At 42.5% G+C, this 21,888-nt stretch overlaps 1 protein-coding gene across 1 annotated transcript in view; it reads right to left on the reverse strand.

The window, feature by feature from the left end:
• The window catches only part of lrit3a (info leucine-rich repeat, immunoglobulin-like and transmembrane domains 3a), a 51,768-nt gene extending 44,747 nt beyond the window's left edge, over positions 1–7,021 (reverse strand). Inside the window, exons 1-2 of the mRNA XM_068007138.1 lie at positions 6,906–7,021; positions 1,275–1,744 (exon numbers count right to left, since the gene is read on the reverse strand). Coding sequence (XP_067863239.1) covers positions 1,275–1,744; positions 6,906–7,021 — 586 coding nt within the window. The remainder of the gene's footprint in view (positions 1–1,274; positions 1,745–6,905) is intronic.
• Between the last annotated feature and the right edge of the window lie 14,867 nt (positions 7,022–21,888).

Raw genomic sequence — 21,888 nt, forward strand, 5'->3', positions numbered from 1 at the left:
CTTCATTAGGTTTCCGCCCAGTTGGCTAAGTTGAAAATTACCCCCAACATCTTTGTTGGAGATATTACAATGAGCGATGCTCTCGTGTGACTGATTAAGGTGGCCATATCAAACTTCTCTCCATATATTAATGTTAAATGGGTCAGTGTTGCCATTAAAACAGCAAAGTGAGGAACTTGAGATCAATGCTTTAAGCATTTGTATGATAACATCACTCAACCAAATTTCCAGTCTTCTGTCAGTCACATTTGAGCTTGCGCTCACACACACATAGCACTGATAAGGCTTTACAGACTTTACTAAAAAAAAATAAGAGAAAAGTGCTTCACTTTAAAGCAGAACATCACATTAGACAAGTAGCTGCTTGGCTCAGTTAGCAATACTGCTGCTATTGAGTTAGAAGGTTGGGGGTTCAGGTCCCACTCTAAAACTTTAAGCACTGGGCCTGTGTCCAATGCACTAGATTGCCTGGAGGCAGCAAGTATCAGATAATCAGGAGGATTAGAGTACATCCCTGTAAAGGAACCCTCTTCATTTTTTAAATTTAAATGGAAGGAAAATCAGGCTAACTCCTATACAGGTGTGCACACCAACCTGCCCAATTTTTCCAATATTTGCTGCACCCAGGCAATCCACGCACCTGGATGCAAACCCAGTAAAATCTCCCCTATAATCTACACTGGCATTTCAATGCAGTAATGAGGGAGTGCTACATTGTTAGAGGTGTGTTTTTCAGATGAAATGTTAAACTGAGGCCCGATCCGACGGCAATATTCGAAGAAGAGCATGGAGTCCTCCTGGTGTCCTAACCAACATTTATCCCTCAACCAACACCACCAAAAAACAAATTAACCTTTCCTGTAAAATGCCTTCTGGAGGTTTAGGTGCATGATGTCATAAGGCTTACCATCGTCCAATTGGGATACCACTTTCTTAATGAAGTCAAGCAATTTGGTCAGGTAGGATCATTCCCTTCTGAATTGTTATTTTAGTTATATTTATAATTTTATTCCAACTCATCCAGAACTCCGTCACCCACATCCTTTGCTGTGCTAAATCCTGCTCATCTTATACCCATGTCCTCATCGACTCCATTGGCTTTCAATCCCCAACATATTGATGTCAAAATCTTTGTGCTCATTTACAAATTCTTCCATAGCCTGTTGTAAAGCACCTTGGAACATTTTACTATGTTAATGATGCTATATAAGAGCAAGTTGTTGTTATTTGTTCTTGTTTCTGTCTTTTATCAGAAGGCATTGACAAGTACTTACCTAGGATTACTCTCTGTATCGGATCCTTATCGAACACTTGATATCTTTTGTACGCAGGCCAGATGTCCAACAAGTCAGACGGCAGTGTGGTTAGTTTGTTACTAGATATATCTATGTTGGTTATATTCCTGAGGTATCGAGCTGCATTAGCAGGAATGGTTGATAGCATGTTATTGTGCAAGTCAAGAGTTCGAAGATTTGGCATTTCCTGCAGTGAACTCCAAGGAAATGTAGACAGCATGTTTCCATCAAGGCGCAATTCATGGAGTTCCTTTAAATTATAAAAGCTACGAGGATCTATGGTATTAATGGCATTGTACGTTAACCAAAGATATCTTAAATCCACAAGATAATAAAATGCTTCACGTGGAAGTCTTCTAACAACAGTTTTTTCAACACGAAGTTTAACAGTATCCACTGGAACATTGACAGGGATCTCGGACATATCTGGGTCATTGCATAATAAGGACCTGAGAAAAGAGAAAATGTTCACTTTACTTCCTAGAACATCCTTCACGTTATTTCATTTTCAGTTAATAGTTAACACTATTATAAACTATTAAAGAGAAAGGACTTTAATCTGAACTATGGAGTGCAATATACATCATGGGGTAGAGTTTCCACTTTGGGCGCAATCGGGAAATTGTGCCCAAAATGCGCTCGAAATTGCACTGATTAGGTTACAGTTCAAGTTTCCAATAAGAATAACTAGCATAATCACAAATGTAAAATCTTCCATGAACCAGCACAATCGGGCAGTGTAATAGAACATAATCATTTTTTTTCCTTCCATTAAAAAGTATTCATTGATATATTTAAGAGTGGTAACCTGGTCCAGTTTTATGAATACAGCTGAAAATGGGTTTATCACCAAAAGTAAGCATTTTTAATAAGGGTGTCCAGTCCTCCACCTGAGTAACCTGATTTAAAATCACTGAAAATGACTTTAAAAAACTGTACTGAACCATTTACTAATTTCATTGGTGTACACTAGTCAGTTTCTTAGTAAATTTAATATTTTTTGATATGAAAAAACTTGTCTACTAATGCCTGTGTGCCTAAGAAAATGAACGCAATTTGAAGAGCCTTCCCTAACCAGGACAATCAGCGGAAACGCGCAATGTCGACCTGGGGGCGTTGGCAGTTTTGTGGGCAGGGCCTGATTTGGTTCAACTGATCTTGACCAGCGTAAAAGATCGCGGAATCTTGAATGTGAATGGTTTTGGGTGTAACAAATTTATGTTAAAAATTCCCCAATCTTTTGCGCTGATTTGGCCAATTCTACCCGGTTTACGATTATATTACTGGCGTAAAGGAGAGGTAACTACCCCCATGCATCTATTAGTTTCTGGATCAAGTTTTGTGGCTTCTTCTGTTTATTAACATCAAATCTGGATTGACAATCTTTTGCCTCCACCTTTACCTCAATGATAAAATCAACATTTTAATTCTGTAATTTAAAATTGCATGTGATTTTTTTTTTACTTCTGTTATGAGTAATTATTTTTATTGTCTTATTAAGTCACGTGTGGAAGTAGTTCACAGGCCACCTAACAGTAACCACACTGTAGGACAGGGTATACAAGAAGAAATAATGGGGGTTTGTGAGAAAGGAACAGCAATAATCATGGGTGATTTTAATCCATATATAGATTGGAAGAATCTGATTGGCAAAAGTAGCCTGGAAGATGAGTTCATAGAGTGCTTTCGGGACAGTTTCTTAGAGCAGCACATTCGAGAGCCAACCAGAGAGAAGGCTATTCTAGATCTGGTAATGGGTAATGAGACAGGATTAATTAATGACCTCATTGTAAAGGAGCCTCTAGGTAGCAGTGATCACAATATGATTGAATTTCACATTTGGTTTGAGGGAGAGAAGAGTAGGTCTAAGACTAGTGTTTTAAACTTAAATAAGGGCAATTATGAAGGCATGAAGACTGAGTTGGCTAAAGTGAACTGGGAAATTAGGTTAAGGGATAGGTCAGCAGAGATGCAGTGGCAGACACTTATTGAGATATTTCATAACATTCCATTGAGAAAGAAAGACTCTAGGGGAAGGATGTACCATCCGTGGCTAACTAAAGAAGTTAAAGATAGTATAAAATTGAAAGAAAAAGCATACAATTCTGCGAAGATTAGTGGCAGGTCAGAAGATTGGACAGAATATAAAAAACAGCAAAGAATGACTATAAAAATAATAAGGAGGGAGAAATTAGAGTACGAGAGAAAGCTAGCTAGAAATATAAAAAGATAGTAAGAGTTTCTACAGGTACTTAAAAAGGAAAAGAGCAAGTAAAGTGAGTGTTGGTCCTCTAGAGAGTGAGTCTGGGGAATTAATAATGGAGAATAAGGAAATCGAGGATGAATTGAACAGATATTTTTTGTCCATCTTCACTGTAGAGGATACAAATAACATGCCTGAAATAATTGCGAATCAGGAGGTGAAAGGGAGGGAGGAACTTAAAACATTTACAATCACCAGGGAAAGGGTTCTGAAAAAAATATTAGAACTAAAAGTTGACAAGTTCCCAGGTCCTGACAGACTTCATCACAGGTCTTAAAAGAAGTGGCTGCAGAGATAGTAGATGTATTGCTTTTGATTTTCCAAAATTCCCTAGATTCTGGAAGGGTGCCATCAGATTGGAAAACAGCGAATGTAACTCCTCTATTCAAGAAAGGAGGGAGACAAAAAGCAGGAAACTACAGGCCAGTTAGCTTAACATATGTCATAGGGAAAATACTAGAATCTATTATTAAGGAGGTTATAGGAGGGCACTTAGAAAATCTCAATGCAATCAGGCTGAGTCAACACAGCTTTGTGAAAAGGAAATCGTATTTGACTAATTTATTAGAGTTCTTTGAGGAAGTAACAAACAACGTGGATAAAGGGGATCCTGTGGATGTGGTGTACTTGGATTTCCAGAAGGCATTTAACAAGATGCCACATCAAAGGCTACTACACAAAATAAGAGCTCATGGTGTAGGGGGTAACATATTAGCATGGATAAAGGATTGGTTAGCTAACAGGGAACAGAGAATAGGCATAAATGGGTCATTTTCAGGTTGGCAAGATGTAATGAGTGGACAGCTACAATGATCCCTGCTTGGGCCTCAACTATTTACAATCTATATCGATGACTTGGGCGAAGGGACTGAATGTATGGTTGCTAAATTTGTTGATGACACGAAGGTAGGTAGGAAAGTAAGTTGTGAAGAGGACGTAAGGAGTCTGCAAAGGGATATAGATAGGTTAAGTGAGTGGGCAAAAATTTGGCAGATGGAGTATAATGTGGGAAAATGTGAAGTTGTCCACTTTGGCAGGAGGAATAGAAAAGCAGTATATTATTTAAATGGAGAGAGATTACAGAACTCTGAGGTACAGAGGGATCTGGGTGTCCTAGCACATGAATCACAAAAAGTTAGTATGCAGGTACAGCAAGTGATTAGGAAGGCAAATGGAATGTTGTCATTTATTGTAAGGGGAATGGAATATCAAAGTAGAGATGTTTTGCTACAGTTGTACAGGGCATTGGTGAGACCACATCTAGAGTACTGAGTGCAGTTTTGGTCTCTTTATTTAAGAAAGGACATATTTGCTTTAGAGGCAGTTCAGAGAAGATTCTCTCGACTGATTCCTGGAATGAGGGGGTTATCTTATGAGGAAAATTGGACAAGTTGTGCCTGTATACACTGGAGTTTAGAAGAATGAGAGGTGATCTTATTGAAACATATAATCCTGAGGGGACTAGAAGGGGTAAATGCTGAGAGGATGTTTCTCCATGTGGGAGAGACTAGAACTAGGGCACACAGTTTAAAAATATGGGGTCTCATATTTAAGATGGAGATGAGGAGAATTTTTTTTCTCTCAGAGGGTCGTGAGTCTGTGGAACTCCCTTCCCCAGAGAGCGGTGGAGGCAGGTTCATTGAATATTTTTAATGTTGAGTTAGATAGATTCCTGATTAACAAGGGAGTCAAAGGTTATAGTAAGTAGAGGGGAAAGTAGGGTTGAGGTCACAATCAGATCAGCCATGATCTTATCAAATGGCAGAGTAGGCTCGAGGGGCCGAATGGCCTACTCCTGCTCTTAATTCGTATGTTCGTATGTATTTAATGCAGTTATTAATTGATCTCATGCATTTTTTCCTCCTTCACCTGTTGTGTCTTGTGAGTTGCAAATTAGGCAGTTTATGATTGATTTAAAAAAAACTCAAGACAGCTCAGTAGTCCAATATGCTGTGTGACAGAATGATTGGCCATGAATTTACACTCACGGGACCTATATTTCTTTACAAAGGACATAGAAGAAAGCATTTTTCAGAAATTAACAATATCATTTTAAGAACTACTGAAAATAAATAAAGGGGAAACAGATATCTGGAAAGAGCAGTCTAACATATAAATAAAACAAAATTAACAAGTCAAAATATATGAATTTTAAACACAAGAGCACCACATGGCAACACTCCTCTGATTTCAGCAATAGATAAATAAGGGCTATTTCCACACTCCCAGTAGGGAGCTGTGCTTGTAAGGAGTTCTAGTCGGAGAACTGGGGCCATTGTGTAGCCATACCTCCAACCCACATTCCCTCCTAGTGCGGCTCCCAGGAGAGCAGGGTCGCGGAATTAGAGAGAAGTAAGTCAAATCTGATGCGAGAAGGAACACACAGAAGCTGGAAAACAAGGTGTTTTTTCCCACTGTTACAAAAGTGCAAGTTTCATCTATTTTTCCTAGAATAGTAAACAACAAAATGGGGCGCCCACATGCTATTTAGAATCCTTATGGACAATATTATGAGTTTGTGCTCCCGACATGGAGCTTTGCCTGCTGACCGCATAAATAAAATCATGGAGAGCACGTGCCCAAATTCCCAATATACACTTCTGGTAGACAAGACTCCGTGCCAAGGACGCAGCTAGTAAAATTATCTGTTGTGCCTTATAGTACTGTAGCATAAGAACTGCACACTATACGAAAGAAATTAAAGTCATGGAAAATTTGAATGTAAATATATTTATAATTAATATTCATATTTGATATGTTCTTATAGTTTATGACATCATCTGAACTCTTTGAGCAGATTCTTTATTCTGAATGTGGGCTATATATAGAGTACACTGAGGCACATCGTATATATGAGATATAAATGCTAATTGTATTGACTAGTATGGCTGCACAGAACTCATTTGCGGCAGCTGAGCTTACCAGAAAAAAAACCTCTCCAGCATAGCTCTCAGCCCTGAGAAATGTTAGCATTCAGTGTTTCACCATTTTTTGTGGCTGTACTACACAGTGAAACAGTCAAATGTGCTCTCAATGCAACTCAGATTTGTAAATACACATCTGCCTTATTGACATTGTGCTATCAGTTACTAAAATCTGCAATGCAAGCTCTTTGCAACATATACTTTGTATTCAGTAACACTTTGCTGCCGAATGAAAATTAAATATATACTCACACTGTTGGAGAGCATCAATAGTATACATTACTCAAAAGATTTTTTAAAATATGACTTTTGAATATTGCATTGCAGAAGTGTTTAAAATTTAGTGCATTACTTTGCATTTTACAGATCATTGTCTAGCGATAGGACTATTCTTATCCAGCTGTCTATTCTTAATTGACTTACCTGACCCCAATGCCATCACTTCTACCGTGGTAAATACAGGTACACTGGGAAGGACAGAAGGAAGATACTTTTGTAAAAAATGTGGCCAACAAGCAAAGAACAGCAAGCAAATACATGGTTCAACGTCAACAAAACTAGGCACAAATAAGGCTTTTAGTCCCTATTTCTATGCATCTTCTATTCCAGTACATGGAGGAATCAATTTGGTAACAGAGGATTACATGAGATTAGTTGAGATTTGTAGGTCAAGTAACCTTCAGGCATCCCTGGGAAGAGCTTAGTTTTCAGTCTAGCGTACTTAGTGAGGTATCGTTTCATTACTTAACTGTAAACAACCTACGCTTGGTTCTGTGTAGTATTCTGATTGTGTTTTTGTTACTGGTACTTTCTCAGTGTATCAGATTTAAATTTAATTTTTAGATTACAGAGTAATCAATTCATAATTTATAATTGAAATTGGTATATTGTGAGAAAAAGCACTACATTCTGAAGGTTTGTACAAAATAAAAAAGATTTGTTAAGTACATTGTTAGAGTGAATTCAACATTTCTAACTATCTACAAAAAAAATACAGAATGAAAATGTTTCCCTGAAATAGATGGAAAATGGTTTAGCCCCAATAGTTGGCATGTCAGTCGTGACTCAGTTGGTAGCACTCTCACCTACTGAGTCAGAAGGTTGTGGGTTCAAGACTCACTCCATGAACTTAAGTACAAAATTTAGGCTGCAGTACTGAGGGAATGCTGAACTGTCAGAGGTGCTGTCTTTTGGATGAGAGGGTAGACGGAGCCTCAGTACTTCATTGGCTGTAAAGCACTTTGGGACGTTGTGAAAAGGCATTATATAAAGGCAAGTCTTTTTCTATAAAATAATGAAAGGGCTGGATAACGTCCCTTTTGATAGATTATTCCAGTTTAACAGGTTGGGGAGGACCAGGGGGACACGAATTTAAACTATGGAAGAGTAGGAATAGACTGGATGTTAGGCGGTTTTTCTTTTCCCAGCGAATTGTGAGCCTCTGGAATACACTGCCGGCTGGTGTGGTGGGTGCTGACTCTCGGCCTTCAGGAGGGAACTGGACCAGTTCCTAACTGGGGCAGAGGTCGCATCATATAGAAGGTAAATGTCTTTATGGATAACACTTGGTCCATGCGATCTCCTGGAATGGTTTTGATTGCCTGAGCAGGTCAGAGAGGAATTTTACAGAGAATTTTTTTTCCTTATTGGCCCTGGGCTTTTTCTCTTTTTTGCCTTTCCCAAGAGGTTACATGGCTGTGGGGTGGGTGTGAGGGTGTGAGGTTGGGGGAGGAAAGAAATGTTTAGCTACGATACTTTGGCCATCACGGTGTGGGGCAGGCTTGATGGACCATCTGGTCTTTTCTTGCCCATCAATTTCGAACTAATTATGGTGCATGACTGAGGAAGGTCCACTTGTAAATAGGCGAGTGAACTAATTAAAGTACTCCTTGAATCAGCCCTTTTGGCCTCCATTTCACAACAAAGCCGACTCAACCATACCACAGTAACTTACATACAAAATAAAACAAGATGAAGTATGGGTTCCATGAAATTTCTGATGTAAGAGGTAATATACAACACACAAACAGATAAAAATGTGAGTGTAAAAATTAATTTTAAAATATACACTAGTTTATTATTAAAGAAAATATGAGACAATTGATCTTAAATAAAACAAAAACTAAGAATCAAAAGAGGATATCATTAAGAATGACCTAAAAAGTTGAAATTTCACATACCTTATGCAAATTTTTAAAGCTGCTGCATCATTTAATGGTTACGTTTTTCAAATTCAAGTCTAACTGATGAGTTGAAAATCTTCACCTCTGTCTCTGCTGGCTGTAAATATTCGACATGAAATCAGTCACTTCCTACTGGGCTCAAACCCATGGGGCAAAACTGTCCACAGTCTTGTACCAAATTGGTACTCTCAAGCCAGAGATGGTTGGTGTGGGAAATAGAAAAATGTACACATGTGCAAATGGAACTGATCTTCTGACTTGCACTCTTTGGTTTTTGACCTGGGTGTACCTAGTATCTAATACCCGCTGATTACAAACACAACTCAGGAGTTATGAATGTAATATAACATTTTCTACGCTTGCCTGTACTTGATATTCCACACTTTCTCAAGCATGTAAAGTTATCACAGTATGGTCAGATGTGTCATTCTGATTTATAAAGGCCATTACCTGAAATATCTTAGCCTCGATTTTAAACCCCCACCCGATGGGCGAGAGAAGGCCGGGGGTGGGGGGAGGGTGGGTGTTAAAATATCAGGATTGGGCAACCCAACCTCACTCCTGCCCCTTTAAACTTTAAAGTGCATAATTCAGGGCACAGACAAGGCTCCCGCAAAAAGCAGATGGGAAACTAATTACCGTACCAAAGTGGCGGCCTGATGACATCATTGGCGCCCCAACTTAAATTTAACAGGACCGTCCCTAAGGGTCCCCGGCTACGGCCTCCTACCTCTGGCCAGGCTGACCATCTGGCTGGCTGCCGGGCGGGAGGTATCACTGCAATATGTTAATTTGGCCCCGCCATTAAGATCAGCAGGGCTTCCACGTTCCCGGCGTTGCCGGGTTCTTCAGTCATTTTCGGCCTTCCCCCGCACCTTCCTCTCCTCCCCCTTGTGTTCTATACATGGCATCAATAGCTATTCTTAAACCAGCTAGTTCACTTCTTTACAATAAACTAGGGATAGTGTTTGTACAACCCAACATGCTCATATGTGAATAAATTTAAGAAGTATGTGAATAAATGTAAGATAGTACACGCTCAGCAATTGAAGTTTGACTTTTACTTTACAGATAGAAAGCTCATATAATTCATTACGACCTGCAAAACCCATGAGGTGCAGTTGACTCACTGTTACAAATTCGGGTCTGCCATAGATACCTTCTCGGGTTCAGTGATGTCAGTCACTTTTGTGAGCTTTTTATGGGACTTAACTCACAATGCTCTACTTACTTGTACAATAGCATAATCCAAAGGTGTAGCTTTAATACCGCATTGTAACCTGAACCGGATATTTGTGCCTTTCGCACTAGTACTTCTTAAATTTCTCCAAAGGTGGACTTGATAAGGCAATGCTTGATACAAATAATTAAGCGGCTTTATTTCGCAGTGAGTGAACAATCAGAGCAGCAGTTAAGGTCAGATTCATTTAGTTACATCGGCACAACTTATCTTTGCATAGTAATACAAAATAAAAAACATGCCAAGCTTCCCCACATCTTACTTGACTTAAACAAGATGTCTTCTAACCATCTTCCAGTACTTCTAACATTTTCACCCCAGCAAAAAACTTCATTGCTTTCCTTTTAAGAAATCTTGACTGCCCTCACAGCCTTCCTGTTGCAAAGCACCTCTCCCTTTTCGCAGGCAACAAGAATCAAACAACTTTCCAACACAATGGGACACAGATATTCTTTGATAGAAAAGCTCATGAATTCTTATTGTTTATTACTCTTATTCTTTAGACCTATTGTCGTAAAAACCCATCTGGTTCACTAATGTCCTTTAGGGAAGGAAACCTACCATCCTTACCCTGTCTGGCCTATATGTGACTCCAGACCAACAGCAATGTGGTTGATTCTTAATCGTCCTCTGAAATGGCCTAGCAAGCCACTCAGTTGTAAAATCTCGTGACAGAAAGTCACAATAAGAACAAAACCGGACGGACCACCCGGCATCAGACCACTAGGCACCGGACACGACAAAGGCAAACCAAGCCCAGTCGACCCTGCAAAGTCCTCCTCACTGACATCTGGGGACTTGTGCCAAAATTGGGAGAGCTTGTCCCACAGACTAGTCAAGCAACAGCCTGACATAGCCATACTCACTGAATCATACCTTTCAGCCAATGTCTCAGACTCTTCCATCATCATCCCTGGGTATGTCCTGTTCTACTAGCAGGACAGGCCCACCAGAGGTGGCGGTACAGTGATATACAATCAGGAGGGAGTGGCCCTGGGAATCCTCAACATTGACTCCGGACCCCATGAAATCTCATGGCATTAGGTCAAACATGGGCAAGGAAACCTCCTGCTGATTACTGTCCTCCCTCAGCTAATGAATCATGCCTGCTCCATGTTGAACACCACTTGGAGGAAGCACTGAGGGTAGCAAGGGCACAGAATGTACTCTGGGTGGGGGACTTCAATGTCCATCACCAAGAGTGGCTCGGTAGCACCACTACTGACCGAGCTGGCCGAGTCCTGAAGGATATAAGTGCCAGACTGGGCCTGCGGCAGGTGGTGAGCGAACCAACACGAGGAAAAAACTTACTTGACCTCGTCCTCACCAATCTACCAGTCGCAGATGCATCTGTCCATGACAGTATTGGTAGGAGTGACCACCGCACAGCCCTCGTGGAGACAAAGTCCCGTCTTTGCACTGAGGACACCATCCAACGTGTTGTGTGGCACTATCACCGTGCTAAATGGGATAGATTCAAAACAGATCGAGCAGCTCAAAACTGGACATCCAAGAGGAGCTGTGGGCCATCAGCAGCAGCAGAATTATATTCCAGCACAATCTGTAACCTCACGGCCTGGCATATTCCTCACTCTACCATTACCAACAAGCCAGGGGATCAAACCTGGTTCAACGAGGAGTGTAGAAGAGCATGCCAGGAGTAGCACCAGGCGTACCTACAAACGAGGTGCCAAACTGGTGAAGCTACAAGACGGGACTACATGCATGCTAAACAGCGGAAGCAGCATGCTATAGACAGAGCTAAGCGATTCCACAACCAACGGATCAGATCAAAGCTCTGCAGTCCTGGCACACCCAGTCGTGAATGGTGGTAGACAATTAAACAACTAACGGGAGGAGGAGGCTCTGTAAACATCCCCATCCTCAATGATGGTGGAGTCCAGCACGTGAGTGCAAAAGACAAGGCTGAAGCGTTTGCAACCATCTTCAGCCAGAAGTGCTGAGTAGATGACCCATCTCGGCCTCCTCCCGATATCCCCACCATCACAGAAGCCAGTCTTCAGCCAATTCGTTTCACTCCACGTGATATCAAGAAACGGCTGAGTGCACTGGATATAGCAAAGGCTATGGGCCCTGACAACATCCCGGCTGTAGTGCTGAAGTCTTGTGCTCCAGAACTAGCTGCGCCTCTAGCCAAACTGTTCCAGTACAGCTACAACACTGGCATCTACCCGACAATGTGGAAAATTGCCCAGCCATGTCCTGTTCACAAAAAGCAGAACAAATCCAATCCGGCCAATTAGCGCCCCATCAGTCTACTCTCAATCATCAGCAAAGTGATGGAAGGTGTCGTCGACAGTGCTATCAAACGGCACTCACTCACCAATAACTTGCTCACCGATGCTCAGTTTGGGTTCCGCAAGGACCACTCGGCTCCAGACCTTATTACAGCCTTGGTCCAAACATGGACAAAAGAGTTGAATTCCAGAGGTGAGGTGAGAGTGACTGCCCTTAACATCAAGGCAGCATTTGATCGAGTGTGGCACCAAGGAGCCCTAGTAAAATTGAAGTCAATGGGAATCAGGGGGCAATCTCTCCAGTGGCTGGAGTCATACCTAGCACAAAGGAAGATGGTAGTGGTTGTTGGAGGCCAATCATCTCAGCCCCAAGACATTGCTGCAGGAGTTCCGCAGGGCAGTGTCCTAGGCCCAACCATCTTCAGCTGCTTCATCAATTACCTTCCCTCCATCATAAGATCAGAAATGGGGATGTTCGCTGATGATTGCACAGTGTTCAGTTCCATTCGCAACCCCTCAGATAATGAAGCAGTCCGAGCCTGCATGCAGCAAGACCTGGACAACATCCAGTATTGGGCTGACAAGTGGCAAGTAACATTCACGCCAGACAAGTGCCAAGCAATGACAATCTCCAACAAGATAGAGTCTAACCACCTCCCCTTGACATTCAATAGCATTACCATCGCCAAATCCCCCACCATCAAAACCCTGGGGGTCACCATTGACCAGAAACTTAACTGGACCAGCCACATAAATACAGTGGGTATAAGAGCAGGTCAGAGGCTGGGTATTCTGTGGCGAGTGACTCACCTCCTGACTCCCCAAAGCCTTTCCACCATCCACAAGGCACAGGTCAGGATTGTGATGGAATACTCTCCACTTGCCTGGATGAGTGCAGCTCCAACAACACTCAAGAAGCTTGACACCATCCAGGACAAAGCAGCCCGCTTGATTGGCACCCCATCCACCACCCTAAACATTCACTCCCTTCACCACTGACGCACCGTGGCTGCAGTGTGTACCATCCACAGGATGCACAACATCAACTCGTCAAGGCTTCTTCAACGGCACCTCCCAAACCCGCGACCTCTGCCAACTAAAAAGTCAAGGGCAGCAGGCACATGGGAACAACACCAGCTGCACGTTCCCCTCCAAGTAACACACCATCCCGACTTGGAAATATATCGCTGTTCCTTCATCGTCGCTGGGTCAAAATCCTGGAACTCCCTTCCTAACAGCACTGTGGGAGAACCTTCACCACACGGACTGCAGCGGTTCAAGGCGGCGGCTCACCACCACCTTCTCAAGGGCAATTAGGGATGGGCAATAAATGCCAGCCTCGCCAGCGATGCCCACATCCCATGAACGAATAAAAAAGAAAAGACTCTGGTAGAAACAACTCCCATTTTGTTATATTAACCACCTTTGGTCTAGGTGTCTTTATAAAAAAAATTATGAGAATACTTTTTGCTCATAAAAATATTAAAATTAAATCTTTATTTTCAAATCCTTTCTGTGGAAAAATGGTCAAAAAATCCTGAAACTCGACACTTACATGCAGGGTGAAGTCCTGCTGTGCTGTGTTAGCTGATGAAATTCTTCTGGATGCTATTTTAATTAAGGCTTTACGGGAACCATTCTGTGACCCAACACTCACAGGGAATACATCCTACGATGTGGTAGACGCACAACCTGAGATTTTCTGTCAATAATGACTTCAATTTCCTGAGGCATGCTCCCTGGAAGTGCTGGATCATGAAAGCGCCCTCATAAAAATACCTGACAAAGGAATTTCATTCTAATACATTGCTAAGTTAAAATCACTTAACAATCTTTTCATTCATGTAGTGAAGTCACTTCCCTGCGTGTATTTTTAGCTTTTAACTTATACGTTCCTGACTTGGCTATAAAAACAAACATTTTTTTAAACTTTAATTTTTAGGATGATTTTATGTCCTAGGGCAAGGAACATAGAAGTAAATTCAGCAGTTCTGTGCTCCCAGCCTTGATCAATGGGAGTGCCAGTTAGAGAATGAGCACTACTGTTAATCCTCTCTTCGACCCACACTGCCAAATGAGGCTCTGCGCTAGGAGTGTGGTTTTGCTGGATTTACCCTACACTGACATCAAAATGTATAAAGATTGTATACCCATGTGATTAATATAATTGACAAGATACAATAGATAATTTTTGTTCTATTTCTTTCCAATGTTCTCCTCTTCCCTCCTGGAGATGCTGACTCTCGATAGATGTGCTTCCAAAGGTGTGAGAAGCTTTCCAGCACCTCAACCAAGTGACCATTCTTCGTATTTGAGTGTCAATATTCACACATGCACATCTCCCAACAGGAGTCCCTGATTAATGATCTACAGCAGGATCTGTGGTAGATTATTCCCTTCCTCAGCCGAGGAACGCTGACACCAATAGTGTTGATCCGACTGAGATTGACTAACACAGCACAGACCAGGGATCGAAACCTGGACATCTGCTTTGTGTGACTGAGTACTATTGGGAATATATATATGGTCTTAGGGAGCCCCTGCTCGGCTATTCACTTCCCAGTTCTGAAAGATTCGAGTCAACCCCAATTGGTTATGGTGGCACGAACTTTATTAAGAAGAACAGTTTAATACACTCAGTGTTTAAGCAGCAGTTTACAGACTAGAAACTGGAGATATATTACCCGCTTCCACTTTGGGTAGAGCACGTGTCCTGCCTCTCGCCTCTCGCAGTCCTCACAGCCTCCATCCTCTTGGATCCCGCATTCTGCAGACTTCTTCCTTTCTTCCAACCCTCCAGCCAGAAGATGAGAGATTGTTCACTCATTCTGCACTGAAATTTGGACAAAATTCTTTTTTTTAAACAATCTTTGATGCCTATTTATGAAATCCTATGTTTACCAGGAAATTATTGCCTCTATATTAATAGAATGCATCACATCTGCTGTAAATTTCCTTCTACTATTACTCAGTAGTGCACTCTTCAGTTACGAGACTACTCAGATGGTTAGAGAAGGCTTTGTTTTATAGCTGCAACTTTCAATTGGATGGTAGATCTGGGCTCCTGCCAACACGTCCACCTTAACAAACCAAGTCTGCCATTCCTGAGGGATCCTCTACGCTGAACCTTTGTTTGAGCTGTGTCTTTATACACTGTTTAGCAGGAAGTCCTGTGGTGAGCTAACTAAACATCCTCAGCACAATTGTAAACAATTTTACAACACCAAGTTATAGTCCAACAATTTTATTTGAAAATCACAAGCTTTCGGAGGCTTCCTCCTTCCTCAGGTGAATGTCAAGAAATCCTCGAACCTCAGCACAGATAGAGAGGCCAGACTCAGTCCATCAGCTTGACAAAAGGGATCCCGATGGTCCGGCACCTGACCTGACAGCATTGACTTGCTGAGACAATGGCAAGACATTTAACCTCATCTATATGGATGGGCTAGTGATGCTACCTTGCTGAGCACTTGATCTCTCCGGGGGCTGAGACAATGGCAAGGCATTTAACCTCATCAAGAGAATGGGCTAGTGATGCTACCTTGCTGAGCACTTAACCTCTCTGGGAGAAGACGGCATGCCCGTTCCCAGTCGTCTCAAATAAATGTAAGGAATCTTACAACACTAGGTTATAGTCCAACAGTTTTATTTGAAAATCACAAGCTTTCGGAGCTTACCTCCTTCGTCAGGTGAGTGAGTGAACCCTTCACTCACTCACCTGACGAAGGAGGTAAGCTCTGAAAGCTTGTGATTTTCAAATAAAACTGTTGGACTATAACCAGGTGTTGTAAGATTCCTTACATTTGTCCACCCCAGTCCATCACTGGCATCTCCACGTCATGTCTCAAATAAAGAGTGGGCTGTGGGTCTACAATACACATCCCCCAAGCTAATCACCTTAATATACTGAGTGTCTGTGGCGATCCCCAGTAAAAGTCCCTGGTACAGACTTATAATTTGTACAATTACATACTAAATATATTTCATGATACATACATTGCGTAAAAACAATTCCTTGATATTGGTTACACTTTTAGCACACACCCGCATAATCGAACAGTGTCATACTGGGACCGGGAAGTTGGCTTTTCCAAGCTATCCGAGGGGCAGTTTTATTATTTAGTAACAACAACTGGCATTTATATAGCACCTTTAACATAGTAAAACATTACATGGCACGTCACAGGAGCGTAAGCAAACAAAATTTGACACCGAGCCACATAAGAAGATTTTAGGACAAGTGACCAAAAGTTGGTCAAAGAGGTAGGTTTTAAGGAGAGTCTTAAAGGAGGAGAGAGGTAGAGAGGTGGAGAGGTTTAGGAAGAGAATTCCAGACTTTAGAACCTAGGCAGCTGAAGGCATGGCCGCCAATGGTGGAGTGATGAAAATCAAGGATGCGCAAGAGGCAAGAATTGGAGGAGTGCAGTTGGAGGGCTGGAGGAGGTTACAGAGATAGGGAGGGGTGAGACCATGGAGGGATTTGAAAACAAGGTTGAAAATTTTAAAATCGAGGCGTTGCCGGACCGGGAACCAATGTAGGTCAGTGAGCACAGGGGCGATGGGTGAATGGAACGTGGTGTGAGTTAGGATACAGGTAGCAGAGTTTTGGATGAGCTCAACTTTACGGAGGGTGTGGGGTTGGAGGCCAGCCAGGAAAGTATTGGAATAGTTGAGCCTGGAGGTAACAAAGGCATGGATGAGGGTTTCAGCAGCAGATAAGCTGAGGCAGGGGTGGAGACAGGCAATGTTACGGAGGTGGAAGTAGGCGGTCTTGGTGAAGAAGAGGATATGGGGTCGGAATCTCAGCTCAGGATTGAATAGGATGCCAAGGTTGTGAAATATCTTGTTCAGCCTCAGCCAGTGGCCAAGGAGAGGGATGGAGTCGGTGACTAGGGAACGGAGTTTGTGGTGGGGACCAAAGGCAATGGCTTCGGTCTTCCCAATATTTAATTGGAGTAAATTTCTGCTCATCCAATACTGGATATCGGACAAGCAGCGTGACAAATCAGAGGCAGTAGCGGGTGCGAGGGAGGTGGTGGTGAGGTAGAGCTGGGTGATGTCAGCGTACTTGTGGAATCTGACGTGTTTTTGAATAATATCACTGACGGGCAGCTTGTAGATGAGAAATAGGAGGGGGACAAGGATAGATCTTTGGGGGACTCCAGAGGTAACAGTGCAGGAGCAGGAAGAGAAGCCATTGCAGGTGATTTTCTAACTACGACTGGATAGATAAGAATGGAACCAGGCGAGCGCAGTCCCACCCAGCCGGACAATGGAGGAGAGGCATTGGAGGAGGATGATGTGATCAACCATGTCAAAGGCTAAGACAGGTCGAGAAGGATGAGGAGGGATAGTTTACCACAGTCACAGTCACATAGGATGTCATTTATGACTTTGATAAGTCCTGTTTCAGTGCTGTGACAGGGCTGGAAACGTGATTGGAGGGGTTCAAACATGGAGTTGAGGGAAAAATGGGCATGGATTTGGGAGGCGTTCAAGGACTTTGAAATGGAAAGGGAGGTTAGAGATGGGGTAGTAGCTTGCAAGGACAGAAGGGTCAAGGGTGGGTTATTTGAGGAGGGGGTGATGATGGCAGATTTGAAGAGGAGAGGGTCAGTAACTGAGGGGAAGGAACCATTAACAATATCAGGTAACATGGGGGCCATGAAGGGAAGTTGGGTGGTCAGAAGTTTGATGGGAATAGGGTCAAGGGAGTAGGAGGTGGGTCTCATGGACAAGATGAGCTTGGAGAGGGCATGAGGAGAGATAGGAGAGAAACTAAATAAAGTTGTGGGTTCAGGGCTAGTGCAGGGGGTACCTTAGGGGAAGTTTGGCTTGGTAGGCTAGTGGAAGGGAGGCAGCTGAAGATGGTCTCAATCTTAGTAACAAAGAAGTCCATGAGCTCCTCGCACTTGTTGTTGGAGATGAGAGTGGAGGGGGCAGGGGAGAGGGGTTTAAGAAGACGGTTTGTAGTGGAGAAGAGAAACAACATCAGGTATGTGAAAGTTGTTCTTCACATTTCACTGAACAAATCTTAGTAGATGTAACCAAAATTTATGTTTATGGTGCTGATACTGGAACTAAGTGTGGGGTCCGCACACTACCAGTTGGGTGTGTGCAGATCTTGTATCAAACACCTTCTGTCAGGTTTATGGCTTTTTGGAAAATTGAGGCTAATATGTATTCTTTTAATTCCCTCAACATATGTCTATGGATGTTGTTTATATGGACTTCCAGAAGGCATTCCATAAAGTCCCTCATAAGAGACTGTTAGCTAAAGTTGAAGCTCATGGGATTGAGGGCAAATTATTGACCTGGTTAGGAAATTTGCTGACCGGCAGGAGACAGAGAGTAGGGATAATGGGCAGATACTCAAATTGGCAGGATGTGACTAGTGGTGTCCCACAGGGATCTATGTTGGGGCTTCACTGTATTCATTGTATTTATTAACGACTTAGATGATGGGATAGAGAGCACATATCCAAGTTTGCCGATGACACAAAGATAGGCAGCATTGTAAGCAGTGTAGATGGAAGCATAAAATTACAGAGAGATATTAATAGATTAAGTGAATGGGCAAAACTGTGGCAAATGGATTTCAACGTAGGCAAGTGTGAGGTCATCCACTTTGGACTTTAAAAGGATAGATCAGAGTACTTTCTAAATGGTGAAAAGCTCGAAACAGTGGAGGTCCAAAGAGACTTAGGGGGGGTCCATGTACATGGATCATTAAAATGTCATGGACAGGTACAGAAAATAATCAAAAAGCCTATTGGAATGCTGGCTTTTAAATCTAGAGGACTAAATTACAAGAGGGTAGAAGTTATGCTACAGCTATACAAAGCCCTGGTTAGACCACACCTGGAGTACTGTGTTCAGTTCTGGGCACCGCACCTTAAGAAGGATATATTGGCCTTGGAGGGAGTGCAGCGTAGATTTACTAGAATGATACCTGGACTCCAAGGGTTAAATTACAAGGCGAGATTACACAAACTAGGGTAGTATTCCCTGGAATTTAGAAGATTAAGGGGTGATTTGATCAAAGTTTTCAAGATATTAAGGGGAACTGTTAGGGTAGATAGAGAGAAACTATTTTCGCTGGTTGGGGAGTCTAGGACTAGGGGACATAGCCTAAAAATTAGAGCCAGGACTTTCAAGAGTGAAGTTAGGAAACATTTCTACACACAAAGGGTTGTAGAAGTTTGGAACTCTCTTCTGCAAACGGCCGTTGATCCTAGCTCAATTATTAATTTTAAATCTGAGATTGATAGATTTTTGTTAACCAAAGGTATTAAGGGATATGGGGCTAAGGTGGGCATATGGAGTTAGGTCACAGATGAGCCATGATCTCATTGAATGGCAGAACAGGCTCTAGGATCTAAATGGCCGACTCCTGTTCCTATGTTCCTACTCTGGTCATATTATACATTATGCTGTAGAGTTGTAATTTTCAAAAACTGCAAGTTTAGGCTAGCTCATTAGTGTAGCTGGTTGATGAATCAATACCCTGTGCCACAAAACGATGGAAATAACCCATACCTAAGAAATTAACAGGCATTGAGTTCCCAGCTAGGACATTTGCCTGATACAAAGAAAATCACCGAACAAGTCAAGGTGAACTGTTCTCACCCACTATTGACATCACAGCAAAGCACTGGGGACAAGTTGCTACCCAAACTTCTTGGCTATGGAATAATTAATTGCAGGGTGGGAAATCTGAAAATAGTTTTTATATGAGAGCTAACAGTTGAGCTAACAATTAAACAATGACAGTGCAAATTCACTTATTTGCATTTAGTTGTAAAAAAAACAGTACAAGGAGTGCTTTACTGTTGTAAAAACAATAGTTTCCACATGCGCCACACTATCAATAAAATACACAGATTGACCGTACTCCAGAGTATTAACAAGTGGCGGAGTTGGTCTCTATCTGTTCGTGATTCTATAGTGCTGAGTTTGTGAGGCATTGCTGACAACCCAGGGCCTTGCTAGTGGTCCACATGGCTTAGGGTTTCAGGTGCGCACCCAAGTCACTGCGTGCCACAATTTGCAGCAGGCTAAAGGGGGCCAAAGGGAAGCAGCAGTTGGCCAGTGACAGCTTCTGTGTGAAGAAGGAGTTCTGATAGTGAGGTGCCACATTGAAATTCACATTGTTTGGCAAACTCCACCCCAGGCATTCATCCAAAAGGTGCATGACTGATCCATTGGCCTGGCCTGGCCTTCTGAAATTGAATTCTTCAGGCTAGATTACTGTTCCCAACATTAATCAAAACTTTTTTTTTTAGGAGAACGTTGATGTTTAATTGCATTTTCTCCCTGTATTAGTTTCTTTTGCTATTGAAGGTGCCATTATTGCATCTTAACATGTTCTTTTTGCCACACTTTCATATAATATTGCTGTGAAAGAACCTGCAGCTAACAAAGTATTGAGTATACTAATTTCTTTAAAAGAAAGATTTGCATTTATATAGCGCCCTTCATGCCTCAAGACATTCCAAAGCCGATGAAGTACTTTTGAAGTGAAGTCACTGTTGTAATATAGGAAACACGGCAGCCAATTTGCACATAGCAAGGTCCCACAAACAGCAATGAGATAATGACTACATAATCTGTTTTAGTGATGTTGATTGAGGGATAAATGTTGGCCAGGGCACCGGGGAGAACTCCCCTGCTCTTGGAAATAGTGTCATGGGATCTTTTACGTCCATCTGAGAAGGCAGACGGGGCCCCAGTTCAATGTCTCATCCAAAAGTCAGCTCCTCTGACAATGCAGCACTGCCTTACTACTGAACTGGAATGTCAGCCTAGATACACTGCATGGCTTAGATGAGGGAAATGTGTTCATAAGACAACAAATGCAGGTGCAATGACTGCCTGTGATGTTATATCCAGACCTGCATTTACAAACCCCAAAACCTGTACCTGGGCAGATTAGAAGAGACTTCCCTTTATAAGCAGGGCTGTCACTGAGCTATTAGATCTACTCCAGGCTGACCTGCAGATAATTGCTGGAACGGGAACAGCTCTCCCAGTAGCTGTGAAAGTTACCACAGCATTAAGCTTTTCTGCTACCAGATCCATCCAAGCCACCACAAGGCATATCTGCTGGATCAGCCTGTATGCAGCCCTCAAACGTATCACACAAGTGACAGATGCTACTTTTGATATGGGCAATATGTTCATCATTTTCCCTGTAGAAAGGAGGCATCAGCTGGATAGGGCACAGAACTTTACCTGGTGAAAGGATTCTCAAGAGTACAGGGTATGCAGATATCAAATGCTCGTCATATTAACCCCACTGACTAGCATCAGCCTTGATTCAGTGGTAGGACTCCCACCTCCGAGTCAGAAGATCATGGGTTCAAGCCCCATTCCAGTGGCAGAGAGGTTTAGGGAAAGAATTCCAGAGCTTAAGGCCTAGAGAGCTGAAGGCATGGCCGCCAATGGTGGGGCAAAGGAAATCGGGGATGCGCAAGAGGCCAGAATTGGTTCTCAGAAGGTTGTCAGGCTGGAGGAGGCTGGAGAGATAGGGAGGGGCAAGGCCATGGAAGGATTTGAACACAAGGGTGAGAATTTTAAATTTGAGACATTGCTGGACTGGGAACCAATATAGGTCAGTAAGCACAGGGTGATGGGTGAATGGGATTGATGCGAGTAAGGATACGGGCAGCAGAATTTTGAGTGAGCTCAAGTTTACTGAGGGTGGGAGATGGAAGGCCAGTCAG

This window comes from Heptranchias perlo, chromosome 1 (assembly GCF_035084215.1).
Source record: "Heptranchias perlo isolate sHepPer1 chromosome 1, sHepPer1.hap1, whole genome shotgun sequence".
Classification (NCBI taxonomy): domain Eukaryota; kingdom Metazoa; phylum Chordata; class Chondrichthyes; order Hexanchiformes; family Hexanchidae; genus Heptranchias; species Heptranchias perlo.